At 44.0% G+C, this 18181-nt stretch overlaps 1 protein-coding gene and 1 long non-coding RNA gene across 2 annotated transcripts in view; both read right to left on the minus strand.

Annotated features, from left to right (window-relative positions):
• Positions 1–1070: 1070 nt before the first annotated feature.
• On the minus strand, positions 1071–12270 carry LOC120978735. The gene is made up of 3 exons (XR_005774172.1): positions 11647–12270; positions 10078–10079; positions 1071–1081 (listed from the first exon to the last, which is right to left on the minus strand). It is a non-coding gene; the product is annotated as an uncharacterized LOC120978735 (long non-coding RNA).
• Positions 12271–12840: 570 nt separating this feature from the next.
• The window catches only part of NT5DC2 (5'-nucleotidase domain containing 2), a 59839-nt gene continuing 54498 nt past the window's right edge, over positions 12841–18181 (minus strand). Inside the window, 5 exon segments of the mRNA XM_040407046.1 lie at positions 12841–12952; positions 14232–14291; positions 14293–14524; positions 15858–15922; positions 17909–18049. Of these exon segments, the coding sequence (XP_040262980.1) occupies positions 14262–14291; positions 14293–14524; positions 15858–15922; positions 17909–18049 (468 nt within the window). The 3' untranslated portion in view covers positions 12841–12952; positions 14232–14261.

The raw sequence follows: 18181 nt of genomic DNA on the forward strand, positions 1-18181 counted from the left end.
TTTAACCTCTGCTTTTAAATGAGCCCCCAGCAACCCCTCAAAGCAGACGTAAAACCTCTCCCTTAGCCGCGTCCGCCAACCGCACCTCGTCCCCAACCTTACCTTTTCCACCCACACCGACCGACACTTCCCCAGCCACCGGAACCACCACATCCGCCCCAGCGCTACTCAAGCCGGCCCCGCCAGACTGACCCCCCACACAGCCTGACGCTACCGGAGCCCATACCGCCGTTGGCGACTCCCGAACACCCGACCCCAATCTAGACAAAAGCGAAACCATCCCCGCCAGCAACTCCTGTGCCAACCCCGCAGACCCCTGGCCCTGCAAAACACCACCCCCCACCACTTGCTCAACAGTAGCCCGTTGCTGACCCGAAGGTCCCTCACCTGACCGGCCCTTAGGTATCCGCCCAGCAGCCGCGGTCCGTCTAGATGCTCCTTCCAATGATGGTCCGCTCAGCGACGCCGGACCGGCACGATCCTCGTCCATTTGCCTGTCGTCCGCTTCTCAGTCGTCTTGACTGACTTCGCCGTCCTCCACTTCCACATCCGCCAGCCGTCCAGGCCCACCGCTAGGTGGCCGCTGCCCCTCGTTGCCCCTGGCAACTGACGCCACCCGGCTCCTTCCAGGCTCACCGGCTGGAGAACCGGCAGCCGCCACACAAATAGGCTCCTCCCTGCAGTCGTCCTGCGCTGCAGCGCCTCCGGATCTAGCCCCCACAGCCACAGCGTCCTCCTGCGCCGACCCGCCTGTAGTACCAGGAACAGCCACCGGTGTCACTGCTGTGCGCCGCCCGCTCCCCTGCCGTCTTGCTGAAGAACGCCGCCGGCCCTGCGACAGGGGCCGCGGCGCTACCCGCTCCGCCGCTAAAGCCAGTCCACGAACCAGGCCTCCACCACCATCTTCGGCCGACTCTCCGCCCGCTCCACAGGTAAGGGACGTCTTCTGGCTCGCTCCCCCTCCGACAAGGCCTCCAGGGGAGGCGCCGCTCCGCCATAGCTCCCCCCACGCTGTGAATAGGACAGGGCAACGGGGGATACCCGTTCCTCTCCCGCTGGTGCCCTGCGCCGACCAGGATTCCTCCCGCTGCGGCGGCAGGGCACAGGACACCGCCCTGGGGCTCCTTAAGCGCCGCTGCACCCGTGGGGTAGCCTCAGGCCTCAGGGGGCGCAGACCTCCTAGCCCTAGCCCTGGGCCTCACAACAGGGGCGGCCGGTGTTGGAACCGGACCCGCCAAAACAGCCTGCAGACTCTGCTGCAACCAGTCAGCACCATGCCTCTCAGCCGCCGCCTTCACTGCCCCTAATAAATCCTCCAAGGACACCATTTCACTCACAGTGCTCGACCAGACACAAGGGAAAACTTTCTCCTTCTTCCCCACGAGCACCGTCTGCAAAACTCTGCCCCTAATCCACCTCATATACTGCCCGGGAATACATGACCATGCCCCTCCCCCAACATTAACCTTAACCCTCAACTGCCTTAACTTCCCCCCAAGTCACACAGCACTATGCTAAGGCTGCGCCTTGCTCCGTTGCTCCCAATACATTAGCTCCTAATGGTGGCAATGAGAGTTGTAATTTTAGTGACTTTTATAACTTTCTTTATTTCATGTCTGTGCTATGATCAGTGCATTGGGTATATTTAGCAGAATATCAATCTGTGCTGTTGTTTATTCTATAAGATGCATTTTCTAACATGCACTGTATGTGCACCGTGTGAATACGGTCCTATGTGATTTCCAGTGGTTGAGTTATGAGCCACATTTGTGATTGTTCTGAACAGGTTTCACTATATAATCACATTGGACTGGAATCATGCATGCCTGATGAAGGGGGACGCCCCCCAAACTTAGCAGTTTGCTTGTGGTGTGCTTTTAACATTTCTCTGCTCAATGTGTGAAAATGGACTTATCTTTCATCTTTGCTAGTCACTGATTTAAATTGACTTTTTTTTAATCATTTTTGTAAGTGGTGTGTGCTCTGACTTATGGAATCTATATTTATATAAAGAGAATTGCAGCAATATTGCATGTCACGTGTGATTTGTTACGGTATATGGAGGTATCGAGAGACAAATGCATTTTCATTTTATTACTAGATGTCATTCATATTATATACACAAACATTTTCTGACATATACTGGACTGAACAATCACAAAAACCAGTAGGCCTCATTAGCAAAAATGACAGAAGCCCAGAGCAATTTAAGAAATCAAAGCTGAGCTCTGACTGATGGCTATGGGTAACAAGTGCAGTACAGGCTGCACACCAATGACGGTAACATCACTTTACAATAAGTTCATTATTGCACTTCACCTAAAATATGTTGCTCGTTACAAAATACAGTTCTCTGCATTCACCCAGTTTCCTTTGCGTTTTGGAAAAAGAGAAGATAAAGACAGTTCTCCACATTCACTCAGCACTCCATAATGTGGAAGTTATATCTTAAGGCAGGTTTAAACTGAACGATGTAACAGCCGATTGTCAGGAAGGACAGTCGCCTGCTCGTTCAGTGAAGGAGATCGCCCATTTACATGCAGCAATCTTTACAGTATGAGGACGAGTAATAGCTATTGTGATCCCTCGTCCCCATACAGAATCAGTTTCTGGGCAGCAGATTGTGGTTTAGACAGTACGATCTGCTCAGTGGCGTTGCAAGGGGGGTGCAGCCCACACCGGGTGACACCAGTCTGATGGGGTGAGTGCATAGGCGCGCGCACAGGGTTGGGCTGCTGGGCACACCCTAATCAAGCCTGTCACCTCCGTGCTCCCGGGTGCCCCCCTTCCCCCCGGCTGATTCCCCTTTAACGCTGAAAATACTAATCAGCGCTTCCATTTTGCATCCAGGAGCAGGAGAGGTAAGCGTTTTATTTTTTTTATCTGAGGCTGCTGGGGGCAATCGAGGCATACTATGGGGGGGGCTAAGGCATACATTGAGCTGAGAGGCATAATGAAGGGGGGGCTGAGGCATAAATTGGGCTGACTCGGCGAGGCAATGACATAATGGGGGCTGAGAGGCATAAGGGCTGATAAAGGGGGATGAGAGGCATAAGGGCTGATTATGGGGGTGATGAGAGGCATGGGGCTCTTATCTGAGGTCTGATTGGGGGTCATTTACATTGGGGTCTGAGCTGAGGTCTGATTGGCGGTCTGATTTGAGGTCTTATTAACATTGGGGGTCTGATTGGGGATGACAGCTGAGGTCTGATTAACATTGGGGGTCTGACCTAAGGTGTAATGAAAAATATTTTTTTTCTTATTGTCCCTCTCTAAAACCTAGGTGCGTCTTATAGGTCTCCTTCCTGAACTGCAGAGTGGTGCCTACTTCCATGCCTGAGTCCAGCTGCCCAGAGCACTGATCTTGAGCCTGCTGGAGTCTTCAGAACTGTAAGTATTTACAGTAATTCACTGTAAGCTATATTATATATACAGTATTACTTGAAGTGGGGGGAGGGAGGGTGGATGGAGGGGTACAATACTATCTGCACATTGTAAAAAAAATAGTAAGCACCTCCACCCGGTAAAAGATCTGACTGCTAGCACACCCCCCCCCCCCTCTGTCGGCGATCTGTCTGCTAGCACCCCCAACTACCCTCCACCCCCCGTCGGCGATCTGTCTGCTTAGGCCCCCCATGTCAGCGGTCTGTTTATGATCCAAACTCCCACAGATCAGAACACGATGACCACACGAAGAAGCGGTCACCAGAAGAAATTGAATAGCATTTGGTGTGTCTCGGTCAGCCAGCCAGCGAAAGTGGGCTGCACCTGATCTAGGTGAGCTGCTGCCAGCAGGGGGAAATGGGGTGCTGGGGCTCTAAGATTTGGGTGGGGGGGAGGGGGTCTGCTGAGCTAACGGATGCCCCCTACAGCAGTAGCACCCCCATCATCCATCAGCAACACCCCCCCAGAATAGGTCCCAGTACAGATCTCTGAGGTCCCCACTGGTAAAGACCTTGCTTTGAATGTTCTCCATTGACTACAAACCTCTGTTGTCTGTCCCTCAGCCACTGCCTAATCCACTCAACAATATGGGAGTCCACGCACAAAGACTGCAGTTTATTGATAAGCCTTCTATGTGGGACAGTATCAAAAGCCTTACTAAAGTCTAGATAAGTGATGTCTACTGCACCTCCGCCATCTATTATTTTAGTCACTCAATCAAAAGAAAAAGATATATACAATGACCTTTCCAGTTTTACCACAACAAAAATTGCATGCTGATGCCACAAAGTTAAATCAAGGGACGGTATTATATGGTTTATCCATACCGTTAGAAACATATGAGAAGCACAAGAAATGAAATGATGTTTTCATTCTGTTGTCTTTTTTTTTCAATTGGGTTTCAGAAAGCAAAGTCTGAATTGCTAAGGGAATATTCCACCATGCCACATGGAGTGCATAAGTCAAAGAGGCCAAGTGGATACCAGCAAAGGAGAACAAAAGAGGCAAAAATTTAATCAATCAAAACCCTTGCTGGATCCATGCTCAAGTATGTCAAAAGACCAGATGATAGCCAGGGTTCATCACAAGACACTGCGCCAATTTATCAAGCTGATTCTTCTGATGCTTTTGCTAGAAAGCTTTCTGCAGAGGAGCAAGAAGTGGAAATGGCAGAATCTGAAGAAGAGCAAGAAGGGGAAATAGAAGAATTTCAAGCAGAAGAGCAAGGAATGGAAATTACAGAATCTGAAGCAGAAGAGAGTGCTGAAAGTGACTCAAGCCATAGTCCTGATACTATGAAAGACATGAGTGCAGTTAAGGAGAAAGATTAGCAAATTTTATCTGATCTGTCCTTCTGGGAGATACCGGTTCCAGATAATTTTCGGGTAGAAATTGTGAAAAGAGAAAGAGCTTCTTTCCAGAACCAAGATGGTCCTTTTAGTGTCACAGAAAGGCCCGATGCAAAAGCTGCAGCAAAGGGAGAAGTGCTTCAACTTTCAAAAGTGTGGTTTTACAAGGTCATGCCAAACGGAGAGAAAATTCTGAGGACATGGATGGTTTACTCACCTGTCAGTGGGAATTTATATTGCTTTTGTTGCCGACTCTTTGCCATCTGTACTACAGATACAACACCCAAAATTTGTCACTGGGTTTCAGAAGTGGTGGAAACTGAGCCCAAAAGTATATAATCATGAGACATCCGAAGAGCACTTATACTGTCTGGAAAAGTGGAAAACTTTGGCAGCAGGACTGAGGCTGCATTAAACCATTGATGCCCAAACTATTTCTAGGATGGAGACTGAGAAGAAAAAGTGGAGGGACATTTTGCACAGATTGTTGGATATCACATTGTTTCTTGCCAAGCAGAATCTGGCATTTCGTGGCCACAAGGAAGAGGAGTCTTCTTTAAAGGATAACTGTCACATTTAGACCCTAATTTCAATTTTCATATATGTAGTTACTAATAACATGATATTCCAGAATCAGTTACTATTAGACTGACTTACCCCATATTTAATAAGATTCAGCCCTTAGCAACCAGTCTGCATAAAACTGCAATCTCACTATTCAGTTAAGATGGCTGCCACTGCCCTCACCCTGAGGCTAATCCCGCCTGCCCTCACTAGCCAGTAACAATAGCCCCCCAAAAGTGTCAGTAACCAGAGCCCTCCCCCTAAAGGGTTAATCTCCTGCAGCACAAAGGGGTCCTCTTACCACATGTTGCTTTCATTTATACACTGAGCAGATGGCAGATCTCCCTTCCCTGTTGTGCACTGCTTCAACTCTGCATTCTCCAGCTCTGCTGAGTGAGGGAGCGTCTGCCAAGCGCAGGGACAGGGAGAAGTGCACACAGCCCAGGCACTGTTATCAGCTGCTGGGGAGGACCTGGCTTTAATCATTTACTTACAGTCCCTGGCTGTCAGTAATGTGAGCCTGCATGCTGCGTGCTCCGTCCTTCAACAGATAGACAGACCATGCCTAGCAACCCTATTTTAAGCACAGGTAAAAATAGGCAGTACAGGGAACAAAAATGTGGAATTAAGGGGTAATTGAATACACAGTGAAAAGTTGAAAAAGGGCCACCAAGGAGATATTAATCACCACAATCCAATACTCCAAAAAAAAAAAAAAAATACGACAGTTATACTCTAAATAAAGGGAACTTTCTTGAGATGCTTTCCAAGTATGATCCAGTACTGAAGGAACACCTAATTAGGTTAAAGCAGCACACCTGTAAAGTTAACGTGTCTGTCTCCTATCTTTCTCCACAAACTCAGAATGAGTTTATAAGTGTCCTGGCAAATCATGTGAAGGAGAAGATTGTAACAGACATAAAGTTTGCAAAGTACTTTGGCATCATGTTTGACAGCACACCTGATGTATTGCATACTGATCAGATGTCTGAAGTGATCAGATAGGTACACATCACCAACAGGAAAGTTGAGGTAAAATAAGTTTTGTTTAGGATTTTTCCCTTTAAAAGGGGAAAAAAGCTGATGACCTCAGTTCTGACATTCTTAAAAAACTAGAAAGTGATGGACTAGACATAATGATGTGCCGCTCTCAGGGTTATGATAATGCTGCTACTATGGCTGGAATCCATGGAGGTGTACAATCCATTCTGAAGGAGAAAAACAGGAAGGCTATTTTTAATGGATGTGTGGACCATTCCCTTAACTTGGTGGTCAGCACTCTTTTGCTGAAAATGCATCTTGCGTGACCTTTTTTGCAACTCTGCAGACAATGTTTTCTTTTTTTGCTGCTTCCACCCATCGATGGGATGTGTTAATTGACCATGCTGGAGTGTCAGTAAAAAGACTATCCACAACATGCTGGAGTGCTCATTATGCTGCAGTTAAGCCAGTAAAAGAAAAATTTGACATGTTTGTGTCGGCACTTGAAGCTCTTTGTGAACCTTGTGAAAATATGGACACAAGATGAGCAGCACAAGGTCTTCTACCTGCTGTCTGTGACTACTTTTCTATGCTACCTGAACTTCTGGTCTGATGTTCTGAGGGAAGTTGATGATGCACAGCAGTACCTGCAGACTAAGGGCTTAAGAAGTCTCGATACAGTGGTGACAAATCTTGAGACACTAAGACTTTTTCTGTGTGAGGAGACACCTAGTCGGAAATGCAATTCAGCAGGCACTTTTAAAAGCTGATGAATATGGAATTGCAGTAGAGAGAAGAGCCAGGTTCAAGAAGAGGATGGCAGGGGGAACTGGCAAGAGATGCTGGAAGCACAAATCTCCAAGAAGAAAATAAGAGGTCGATGCTTGAGTGCATTGATCGTTTTCATATGGAACTCCAGACCAGATTAGGAGCCATCATGGAAGTAGCAGGCCTGTTTGAAGCTGTTCAAGCAAAGAGTCTCATATCTGCCACTGAAGGAGAATTAACGGTGTCCATTCCAAAACTGACACATGATGTATCCGAGAGTGAGCTGTTACTGGAGATACAAAGGTTGAGAAGACACCTAACAGCAGCAAAGTTGGACCTAGAAGAAGTCACAGATTGGGCAGCTTTACAAGTTTTGACCTTCATAGCTGAATGGGATTTTATTGAATCTCTCCCAGGCCTTTCACTATGTCTGAAATTATTTCTCACAATCTGCGTATCTGTGGCTTCGTGCGAGAGGAGCTTTTTAAAAGCTTAAACTTATCAAACATTATCTGCGATCTACAATGGGAGTGTGTAGGCTTTCCGATCTTGCACTGTTGTCAGTTGAAAGCGAATTAGTGCATACCATTGATTTCGATTAAGTAATTAACAGTTTTGCAGCTTTGAAGGTCAGGAAAGCAAAGTTATGAATTGATTAAGATGTTTTTTAAGTGCACTTGTATTTGTTCCGGTTGAATTTTCTGTTATTTAATTATTTATAATTTTTTTCCTGCTAAATTTTGTGTTGTAAAAATGTTATTTGTTCAGTAAAGGTTGAATTTAAAATAAACGTTATTTTTTTTAAAAGCATTAACTTTCTTTCAACATATTTTTTGTTATATGGCTAAAAAATTATTGCTTCGGGGGGAAAGGGGGCTGGCACCATTTTCTACCGCAACGGGTGACACCAGCCCTAGCAACGCCACTGGATCTGCTGCCCAGAAATGATGATTGATGTGCCTGCACGCCAGGATCACCCGATGGCTGGGTGATCAGAGGAACATTTAGATGGGCAGATTATCAGGAACGAGCGTTCACAGGAACAATTGTACGCAATAATCTGCCCGAAAATCTGGCAGTCTAAATCCACCTGGACATGTTTTCTACATAGTGCAAGAAATCTACAGGTTCGTGCTCATTCTATTGTGTTTGCCTCATTCTGGAAAGAAGCTGTTAAGCCATCACAATCCGATGCCCAACAGTGTCGCCCCAGCATGAGGCTGTGCCAGGCCAGAGCGGCTAAGATGCCTGGCAATCTGTAGGTTGTCCTGTCTATATGGCATATTATAAGACAGGTGGTTGTGCGTACCAGTATTCTAAGGCTAAGGACTCATGCACACTGCCATATTCCAGATCTGTTTTATACATCATCTCTGGCTTGTTCCATCACATGCCATATTCTACAGGTTTCGTGGAGAAAAGGGTCAGCCCCTTAAAATATGCTAAATCCTTTGTTCCACCTGGATATAAACTCAGTAATATATGCCTAGCAACGGCTTATCCCCTTTCTCCCTACTGATGTGAACATTCTCGTCACTTGATCCAAAAGTGTATATAAAGTATATGGGGGAGACAAATGACTGACGGCTATTTCATGTCTATGGCCAGAATAAGCCACATACCATCAGAGAAGTAGTCTCTGATTTCTTAGTTTTCTTTTACTGATTACTGTTCGGCCCTTTTCACACGGGCGAGAATTCCATGCGGGTGCAATGCGTGAGGTGAACGCATTGCACCCGCACTGAATCCGGACCCATTCACTACAATAGGGCTGTTCAGATGAGCGGTGATTCTCACGCATCACTTGTGCGTTGCATGAAAATTGCAGCATGTTCTATATTCTGCGTTTTTTCAAGCAACGTAGGCCCCATAGAAATAAATGGGTCTGCGTGAAAATAGCAAGCATCCGCAAGCAAGTGCGGATGCGGTGCGATTTTCAAGCATGGTTGCTAGGTTTGCGGTGCGATTTTCAAGCATGGTTATAAGTAAATTGATAAAAGTCAATTTACTGTATTATTTTCCCTTATAACATGATTATTAGGGAAAATAATAACATTCTTAATACAGAATGCTTACTAAAATGTGGCTTTAGGGGTGAGCGCGATTACATCAAAGGTCCTTTGGCAGGTCCTGAAAGAGGATGATGCCGGCTGCGCGAACAACAGGATGAGATGAGTTAATATTTTTTATTTTTTAACGCCTAAAGCCACATTTTAGTAAACATTCTGTATTAAGAATGCTATTATTTTCCCTTATAACCATGTTATAAGGGAAAATAATAAAATATACAGAACACCTAACCCAAACCCGAGCTTCAGTGAAGAAGTCCGGGTTCGGGTCTGGGTACCACAGTCAGTTTTTTATCACGCGCGTGCTAAACGCATTGCACCCACACAATAAAAACTGAACATCGGAACGCAATCGCAGTGTAGTGTTTACAGCTTACAGGTAAACTCGAAAAATTTGAATATCGTGCAAAGTTCCTTTATTTCAGTAATGCAACTTTAAAGGTGAAACTAATATATGAGAGACTCATTACATGCAAAGAGAGATATTTCAAGCCTTTATTTGTTATAATTTGGATGATTATGGTTTACAGTTTATGAAACCCCAAAGTCACAATCTCAGGTGCCCTTTGCTCAGGGGGTATGGATTAATTAGCTGACTAGAGTGTGACACTTTGAGCCTAGAATATTGAACCTTTTCACAATATTCTAATTTTAAGTTGCATTCCTAAAATAAATGAACTTTTGCACGATATTCTAATTTTTCGAGTTTCACCTGTATTACAGTGCAATACAAATGTCACGTGGTGTAGCCGGACCCTTAAGGTCCCACCAGCGCTGCTAGTGTAAGACTATGCACACCCCCAATTAGTAACAGCCAGATGGACCTTTACTGCAAACTGCTGTGCCTGCAATAAAGCTTGTGAATTCCTGTAGTGCTGAGATTTTCCTTACAGGGTCAGAACTGCTCTCTCCGGTCCAAATTGTTTGTGGGCACTTCTGGGATCACGTGCCGTACATTTGGATAACCCCTTTTACTTCTTCTCTGCCCTACAAGACCCCATGGATGTTACCATAAATTCATAACGTAACCTAGCTAAGTATGGCTAATTATTTGGCACTATCCAGCAGTGTTTATTTCCTGCTGTTTTACCCAGTTTACAGGGAGCAATTCCCACATCCTAGGTGCCCCGCTCACTAGCTACATAGGATGAACGACTTTAAAGGGGTTGTCCGAGGATATGCTATTTACTCCTATGAGAGTTCTGAAAATGGTACTGCAAGGCAAACCACTGAGCCACTGTGCTGCCCAACCATCTTCTGTACTGTGCTTTGTTTAGGCCACTTATACAAAGGCTGGTCACACACTTTATATAGCTGTCAGCAAAATGCTTACTCAGTTGACAGCTTTCTACCAAACTGCCCCTTTACCTATCCACATACATGCACCCTCAGCTTGGCTGAGCATGCATGTGTTTAATAGGGAGAGGGGAGTAAGCCATTGTCAGACACCTCTGGTTGTTGATTATAGCCCCTGAGAAGAATAGGATCGTACATGCTGAAGCCCAACAGCCTGATTCTTCTTACCCAACATCTCATGGAAAGGTTAGGACATTTCCATATACATTAGATAGTTGGCCAATCCCACCTAAAACAATACCTGAAACCTCTCAGCCATCCCTCTTTGACTTCACATACTGCAAACATTATAAGATGAACTACATTATATAGTGAGATACCTTTGTTTACCTTGAATACATTCTATGCAGTTGCCTTATGTGGCCTGGTAGACTGTAAGCCTCATGGACAGAAAAAGCAGTAGGCAGGAGAAATAGCTGCCTCCTCCATAACCGCACAGACACATACAATTTGATCAGCAGCGGTTCTTGAACACTTTGCTACAGTGATAACAAATAATATCCACGTCTGTTGATGTATGCAGCACTAAAAACAGAACTATAAGAATTATATGGCCGAAGTATAACCGCTACTTATCCTTAAAATGATTTGGTAAATCAGCAGTCAGGACCGTAGCCAAAGTTTGTAGATTAAGTGACAAGTGGATCTGCTGCCAGGGGAACTACAGAGGCTAATTTCAGATTTGAGTTTTTAATTCAGGTTTTGAGATCTGGCAGAGGATCTCAAAACCTGAATTAAATGGTTCATTTTTGTCCCCATTCATTGTCAGGATGCATCAGTTCAGTTGCATTTTGGGGCCAGACACAAAACCGCTGCAAGCACTGAGCCATCAGGATGTATTAAATGCAATCTCAAAGCCTGAATTAAAAACGCAGATGTGAAATTAGCCTAAAGCTGTTTTTACACGAGCCAATAATCGTTTAGATTATCGGGAATGACCGCTCCTGCGAACATTCATTTCCGACAATCTGCCCCTGTAAATGTGCCACCGATTACCGTATGAACTAGCGAAACACTCATTCATTGGGTGATCCTGTCGTTCATGCAGACACCACTGATCATAGTTTCTGAGGAGCAAATCATGTGGTCTAAACCGCAATCTGCTGCTCAGAAACCATGGGGACGAGGGATCGCTATTGCAAGTGAAGGAGATTGCTACACGTAAATGCAGCAGTCTCTTTAAATGAGTGAGCAGCCGACTGTCAGGAAGGAAAGCTTCCTTCCCGACAATCGGCTGCAGAATCGTCCCATGTAAATCCACCATAGGGCTAATATTATTGGGGCCCTTTCAGTGATGCAGTCCAACATGGTCTTCAGGCCAAAAAATGTTGTGCACCATACAGAATAAATCTTCCATACAATTTACTAATTTTGTGCTAGGAACCTATAATCAATGGGTTTTCTGTGCTCACATCTATTTGATGTGCCATAATTTGCAATCACACATCATATTTTAATTTTTAGAAAGTCCAGGACAGACACGTGTGCTAGGCTGCACTAACATGTCTTGGCTTTATTGCAGTTTTGAGACGTGTGGTGCGATTTCTAAAGCATGATAGAATTTTTCGCAAGCAATCGCAGTGTCCCCCGAAAGCAAAAATAGGAACAAGTCCTACAGAGGCTTCCATAGGAAGAATCTACAGCTGTCCATTGCAGAAGCAAAACTACATTGATTAATACACTTTCTAGTTATAGTGGTGGTGCAGTTCCTCTTATCACCACTACACGTGAACCTGACCTTAAAGGGCTTCTGTCACTCCACTAAACGCATATTTTTTTTTTGTCTCCTTAAAATCCTTATGCTGCGATTTCTCCTCTGACTGGCCCTGTCTGCGTTTTAAATCTCGCGCCGGTCTTCAGTTGGCGCAGGCGCACTGAGTGGAGGACGCTCGCTCGGCCGCTCCATCCTCAGTGCGCCTGCACCGATGACGTCACATGTACACCCGACGCAGGCGCACTGAGGATGGAGCGGCCCAGCGAGCATCCTCCACTCAGTGCGCCTGCGCCAACTGAAGACCGGCGCGAGATTTAAAACGTAGACAGGGCCAGTCAGAGGAGGAGCGCATTCGCTGGCCCTGTCAATCAACATGAGGAGGGGGCGTCATTATGAATGGAGGATGCGGCTGCTAGCAGCAGGTAGCCGCCCTACCTGCTGCTAGAGAGGTAATTTGCATATTATAAAAGTCAGTTTTTTTATATAACTACTGAACCAAACTGAGTAATAGCCCTATATATTGAGAAATCTCAGCATAAGAATTTTAAGGAGACAAAAAAAAAAAAAAAGAGTTTAGTGGAGTGACAGAAGCCCTTTAAAGCCAGGGTCTGTGTGCGACAAGCCACTCTTGGGCAGCATGACTTCCTTGATAGATCTGTAATAAGTTATGGAACACTCTGGATTTGATTGATGGTTCTTGCAAACTCCTTGAAAAGAAAAGGAAAATATTACTAAAAGTACATCCTGCGCTACAATCGGATCATCAAGGCTAACTGGCAATTCTATGAATTCTATTAGTAGGACTACCCTTGTATCCTGTCAGATGCAGTAATATAGGAGGAGGTTCATAAAACGACTACAGGTGAAACTCGAAAAATTAGAATATCGTGCAAAAGTTTATTTATTTCAGTAATGCTAATTAAAATTAGAATATTGTGAAAAAGTTCAATATTCTAGGCTCAAAGTGTCACACTCTAGTCAGCTAATTAATCCATACCCCCTGAGCAAAGGGTACCTGAAATTGTGACTTTGGGGTTTTCATAAGCTGTAAGACATAATCATCCAAATTATAACAAATAAAAGCTTAAAATATCTCGCTTTGCATGTAATGGGTCTATCTCATATATTAGTTTCACCTTTTAAGTTACATTACTGAAATAAAGGAACTTTGCACAATATTCTAATTTTTCGAGTTTCACCTGTAAGCTGTAAACACTACACCAGTCTATGATATCCCCTGCGCTGCTGGAGAAAGCACTTCATTTATGAGAAGGAGCAAGCCTTGTCATATATTAGGCACATCTTCCATCTGACAGCTCTGAGCTGCCACTGAATTCTGTCTTTATTTACACCATAAAACTGTGTTAAATGAAGATGTGCTGGGCCGGCTACATGCGATAAAATGTTGTTGTAGTGAACTTTAAAGTGTAACTGTCATATTTTGCTAGTTTATTAGAGCTAGGCTACACTTGAGTTGTCTTCAAAAGATCTGTAATTAACTTTCATTAATGTCCCTTAAAAGACCATTGTTAAGGCTTGTCTGTCTTCCCTATTGTGTAAACAGAAGACGGAGGGGCGGGCCTTCACACTGCATGCCTGCATTAGGCTTCAGAGTGAGGAGGCGTGTCTCTCGGTAATCTAATCTGATTGGCTGGCAGAAAGCTGCTGGCTAAAGCAAGTGTGTATGTGAAGTGAGGGAAGGCAGTTTTAGCCTCAGAGAACTGGCAAAGGAGCCATCTTGAGAAGATTCTCATATTGTAGGGGTTAAAACAGCCGTAGCCAAGGGAAAAACCAAAGGAAAATTGTGGTTTTTGAAGAAACTAAAGATTGCTTTTTGCATAATGATGCAGCTTCAGTAACATACTAAAACAGATTTTTTTGATGGAAACATGACAGTTACACTTTATTGATGGTGGGAATGATACATTCCCCACTATTTAGTATCTACTAAGTGTCTACTAGAGGATCATACATCATTCTTCATACCTGTTATAGCTGGTAAATTCTTAGAGACTATTATCGGATATGAACCATCTCATCCAGGAAAAGGAGTCTTCATGCAGCCACTGCAAAGCTGATCCATCCATAATGGTGCCTCATGCTGCAGTGGGGTACGTCGTGGATAAAACGTGAAGTTGATATCATAATTTAATAGGCAACTGATGGAAGCCATGTAGATGTCTGAGAATCTGATCAGTCTTCTGGAGAAGTATGTTGGGTTGTGGTAAGTTCTAAAAATGCTACCAAACTGGGGATTAAATAGGTTCTTCGTAACAGACCTGCAAGTACAGATAATTTAAAATCATGGAAGAGAAAATGTTTTGTGGTGGGCTCATTGTGTAAACTGTATTATAATATTTTATATTTTTGTATCTCCAAATGTTTAAAATCAAACCTTGTTATCTGAGTAGTGGCACCTATGTGTTATGTGATTCTTTAAGAAATGGTGGTAATTTACAGTATAAGATAAGATGGCAATTGCTCATACCTTAAGAACTCCAGGCAGAACAAACACTGCCACGTGTCTTAATGCACTTGGGTCCCTAAAAGCCGCTTTACACGGTCCAATGGTTGAGGCAATTATCAAAAAGAAGCATTCCTAGAAGTGGTCATTCCCAATAGTTTTGCTGTGTAGTTGCCACCAATTATCAGGTTCACTGGGTGAATCCATAGCTGCAGTGGTCACCTAAATCATTATTTCTGGGCTTCACAAAAGCAGTGATTCTCTACAGGGATTAGAGTACTGTAGTTATCGCTAGTCCCCATACAGAGCAGATGATTGCTGCATGTAAGTGCAGGTCTTACCTCTTCTGATGAGCAGGCAATAATGGGGAACAAATGGTTCGTTCTTGATAATTGCTTGTATCAGCCAGTGTAAGGGGGCCATTAAATGTAAGAGGGATATCTGCCCGTGATGAGCCTCACATATCCCCTCTCTGTTTGACTTTTGGGTAGTTATAAGAATATGTCTGAGGGTACTTTCACAATTGCGGTGTTGGATTCCAGCAGGCAGTTCCGTCACCGGAAGTGGAAATCTGTATGCAAACGGACACCATTTGTAGACGTCTCACAAATGCATTGCAATACCGGATCCGTCTCTCCGGTTGTCATCTGGAAAAAACGGATCCGGTATTTATCTTTTTCACATTTTTAAAGGTCTTTCCGGAACACTTGAGTTCTGGCAGGCTGTTTCGGCAGAGAACAGCCTGCCGGCCCTCTTTGGATCAGTAATTGCTGGATGTTAATGCAATGCCCGCCGGCCCTATTGACTAGGAGAGGGTCCTGCGGAGAGCCGGCCGCTCCCTGGAAAATATGACGGGATTTGGCCAGACAAAAAATGCTGCCGGAACTTACAATGCTAGTGTAAAACTAGTCTTAGCATTTTTGCCCTGTTTTTCGGGCCATGTGGTGCCATGAACCAGCAAAATAACAGGATCCTACTTGGATTTTACCTGACCTGTTTGTACTGGGGGAGTTTGAAGGGTGGCACCCAACAATGGCAGATAATTCCTGTACAAACTTTAATGATACCAATCTATGTCTCAGTTTAGAGCTAGAAATGAACAGAACTGCATCACGCAATACTTCACAATATCAATATAAACCATTTACCTTAATTCTTGACGCTCTTTCATCCACTCCATAAGAACTTGCTTGGACTCAGCATCTTGATAAATCTAGAATAAAATATTTAAACAGTGTGAGCTTAGGGTGCTATTTTCTGAGTCAGCCATACACATGACAGCTCTGTGTATATCCACTCATATCAGAAATCACAAAACCAGGTTTCTGAATGATGGTGCAGAACTTATTAATAATGCGATAAAAACATACCTGAGTTTTCAGAAAATGTTTACATAATGGCTGTGCTTTATTGTCTAATTATAACTGTGAAGACATGTGTCTTTTTTGGGCTTCCCTATTGTCTTTCACTGCCATATTATGCTCTGTTTCAGCTGCACAGCTAGATGCATATCTCTCACAAGCAGTGGGTCTCCCTTATGTGGCAGTACTGTATACAGTGACCTCATTTCTTTTACTTTCTAATATATTTGGTTTCTTCTAGAAAGCTCAAAAAGCTGATAAGGAGAGGGAGATCAGACTTACAGTAGCTTCTCTGCTCTTCAAAATCTGTGTAAAATCTCAGGCTAAGGATCTCATCTGGCTTTGACACACACCCATTTCCTGTGAACCGTCTGTTACTAGGGACAGATCTAGCCTAACAACGGGTGGAAGTGAGATCCCTACTGGACATGACTTTACAGCTTTTTTTTCCTGAACGATTTTTTTAAATGAAGTGATTTAGAAATTTGCTAATTACACCATTCCCTAATAAATGTAATTAAACTATGTGAAAGTACAGTGACTAAATAAACCTAGAGGAGGGAGGCTGAAGAGGCAATGAAAATATCACAGAGGAGTCTGTTTGATAGATTTGGCACATCTTGGTGAAAACTAGACTCTTTCTTCTTTTTTAACCACTTCATGGGTAGTTTACTTTACATTTAGAGGCATTTTCAGACTCAACAAAAGTTGCACCCCCTTTTCATGACATTTAAAAAGTGCTTAACAGGGCACATAAAATGTCTAAAACAGATAATAAATGAGGCATACCGTCTGCACCAGTTTTTTTGGTGCCTTACAAGCCACAGTTTTGGCACAATGGCCTTTGTAAATCCCCACTGCCCCATGACGTGCAAAACACAATCCCAATGACTGAACACATGTAGATGCTTCATCCTGTAAGGCGGGTTCACACTGCTCGATTGTTGGGTAGATTATTGGGGGCGAACGATCCTATAAATGCTCATTCCCATTCCCAATGATCTGCCCGTCTAAGGCTACTTTCACACTTGTGTTGTTAATTCCGGTATTGAGATCTGGCAGATGATCTCAATACCGAAATTAAACCGATCCGTTTTGATTTTCCATGTCAGGATGCATCCATTCTGTTACGATGTGGTTATGTGAAATCAAAACGGAAAAAAAAAAATATCTGTCACGAAATACTTTGAAAGTCAATGGGTGACAGATCTGTTCGTTTAGGTTCTATTGTTTTTAGCGACAGATAATGTTTTTATTTTTTTTTTCATTTTTATGACCAGACACAAAACCGCAGTTTGCAGCGGTTTTGAGTCTGGTCACAAAACGGAATGCTGACGGAACAGAAGACATCCTGATGAATCTTGAACGGATCTCTTTCCATTCAGAATGCATTAGGACTAAATGGAAACTTTTTTTTCCCGGTATTGAGATCCTCTGCCGGACCTCAATACTGAAAAACAACAACGCAAGTGTGAAAGTAGCCTAAAGGTGCCGAAAATCACCCGATGAACGAGCAAAACGCTTGTTCATCGGGTGAAACAATCGTTCATGCAGGCACTTAAATTATCGTTTCTGGGCAGCAGATCGTGCGGTCTAAACAGCAATCTGTTGCCCAGAAACAGTGCAGCTGTATGAGGACAAGGGATAGCAGTAGCCATAACTCATCCTCATAGTGTAGGAGGTGATTGCTGCATGTAAAGCTCTTCACCTCAACTAATGAGCAGGCAATTGTCGAGAAGGAACGCTTCCTTCCCGACAACTGTGTATTAGTTACATGTAGTGATAACAGTCGACGGTGTAGTACAATAAGCAATGAGGGAATTTAGGTTTACCCTGACCTGCATCCGCTCCAGCAGCCCAGTCACTGCTTGCTGCCAGGTCAGTGAATGCATGTACTGTTCAGTGTTTATTATCCGAATTTCATTCTCTAATTCAGGAACAATAGCTCCAGTTCTCCAGCCGTGTCGCAACATGAGATCCTGTACACAAGAGGAAGGGGTCAGAGACAAAAAATGGCTGTCAGTTTTAGAACTTATGACACTGACCAAATCACTTTACACACTGTACATATTAGTTGAATAACAAAAATAAGTAGTAACAATCAGTAAGAT

Source organism: Bufo bufo, chromosome 9 (genome assembly GCF_905171765.1).
Source record: "Bufo bufo chromosome 9, aBufBuf1.1, whole genome shotgun sequence".
Classification (NCBI taxonomy): Eukaryota; Metazoa; Chordata; class Amphibia; order Anura; family Bufonidae; genus Bufo; species Bufo bufo.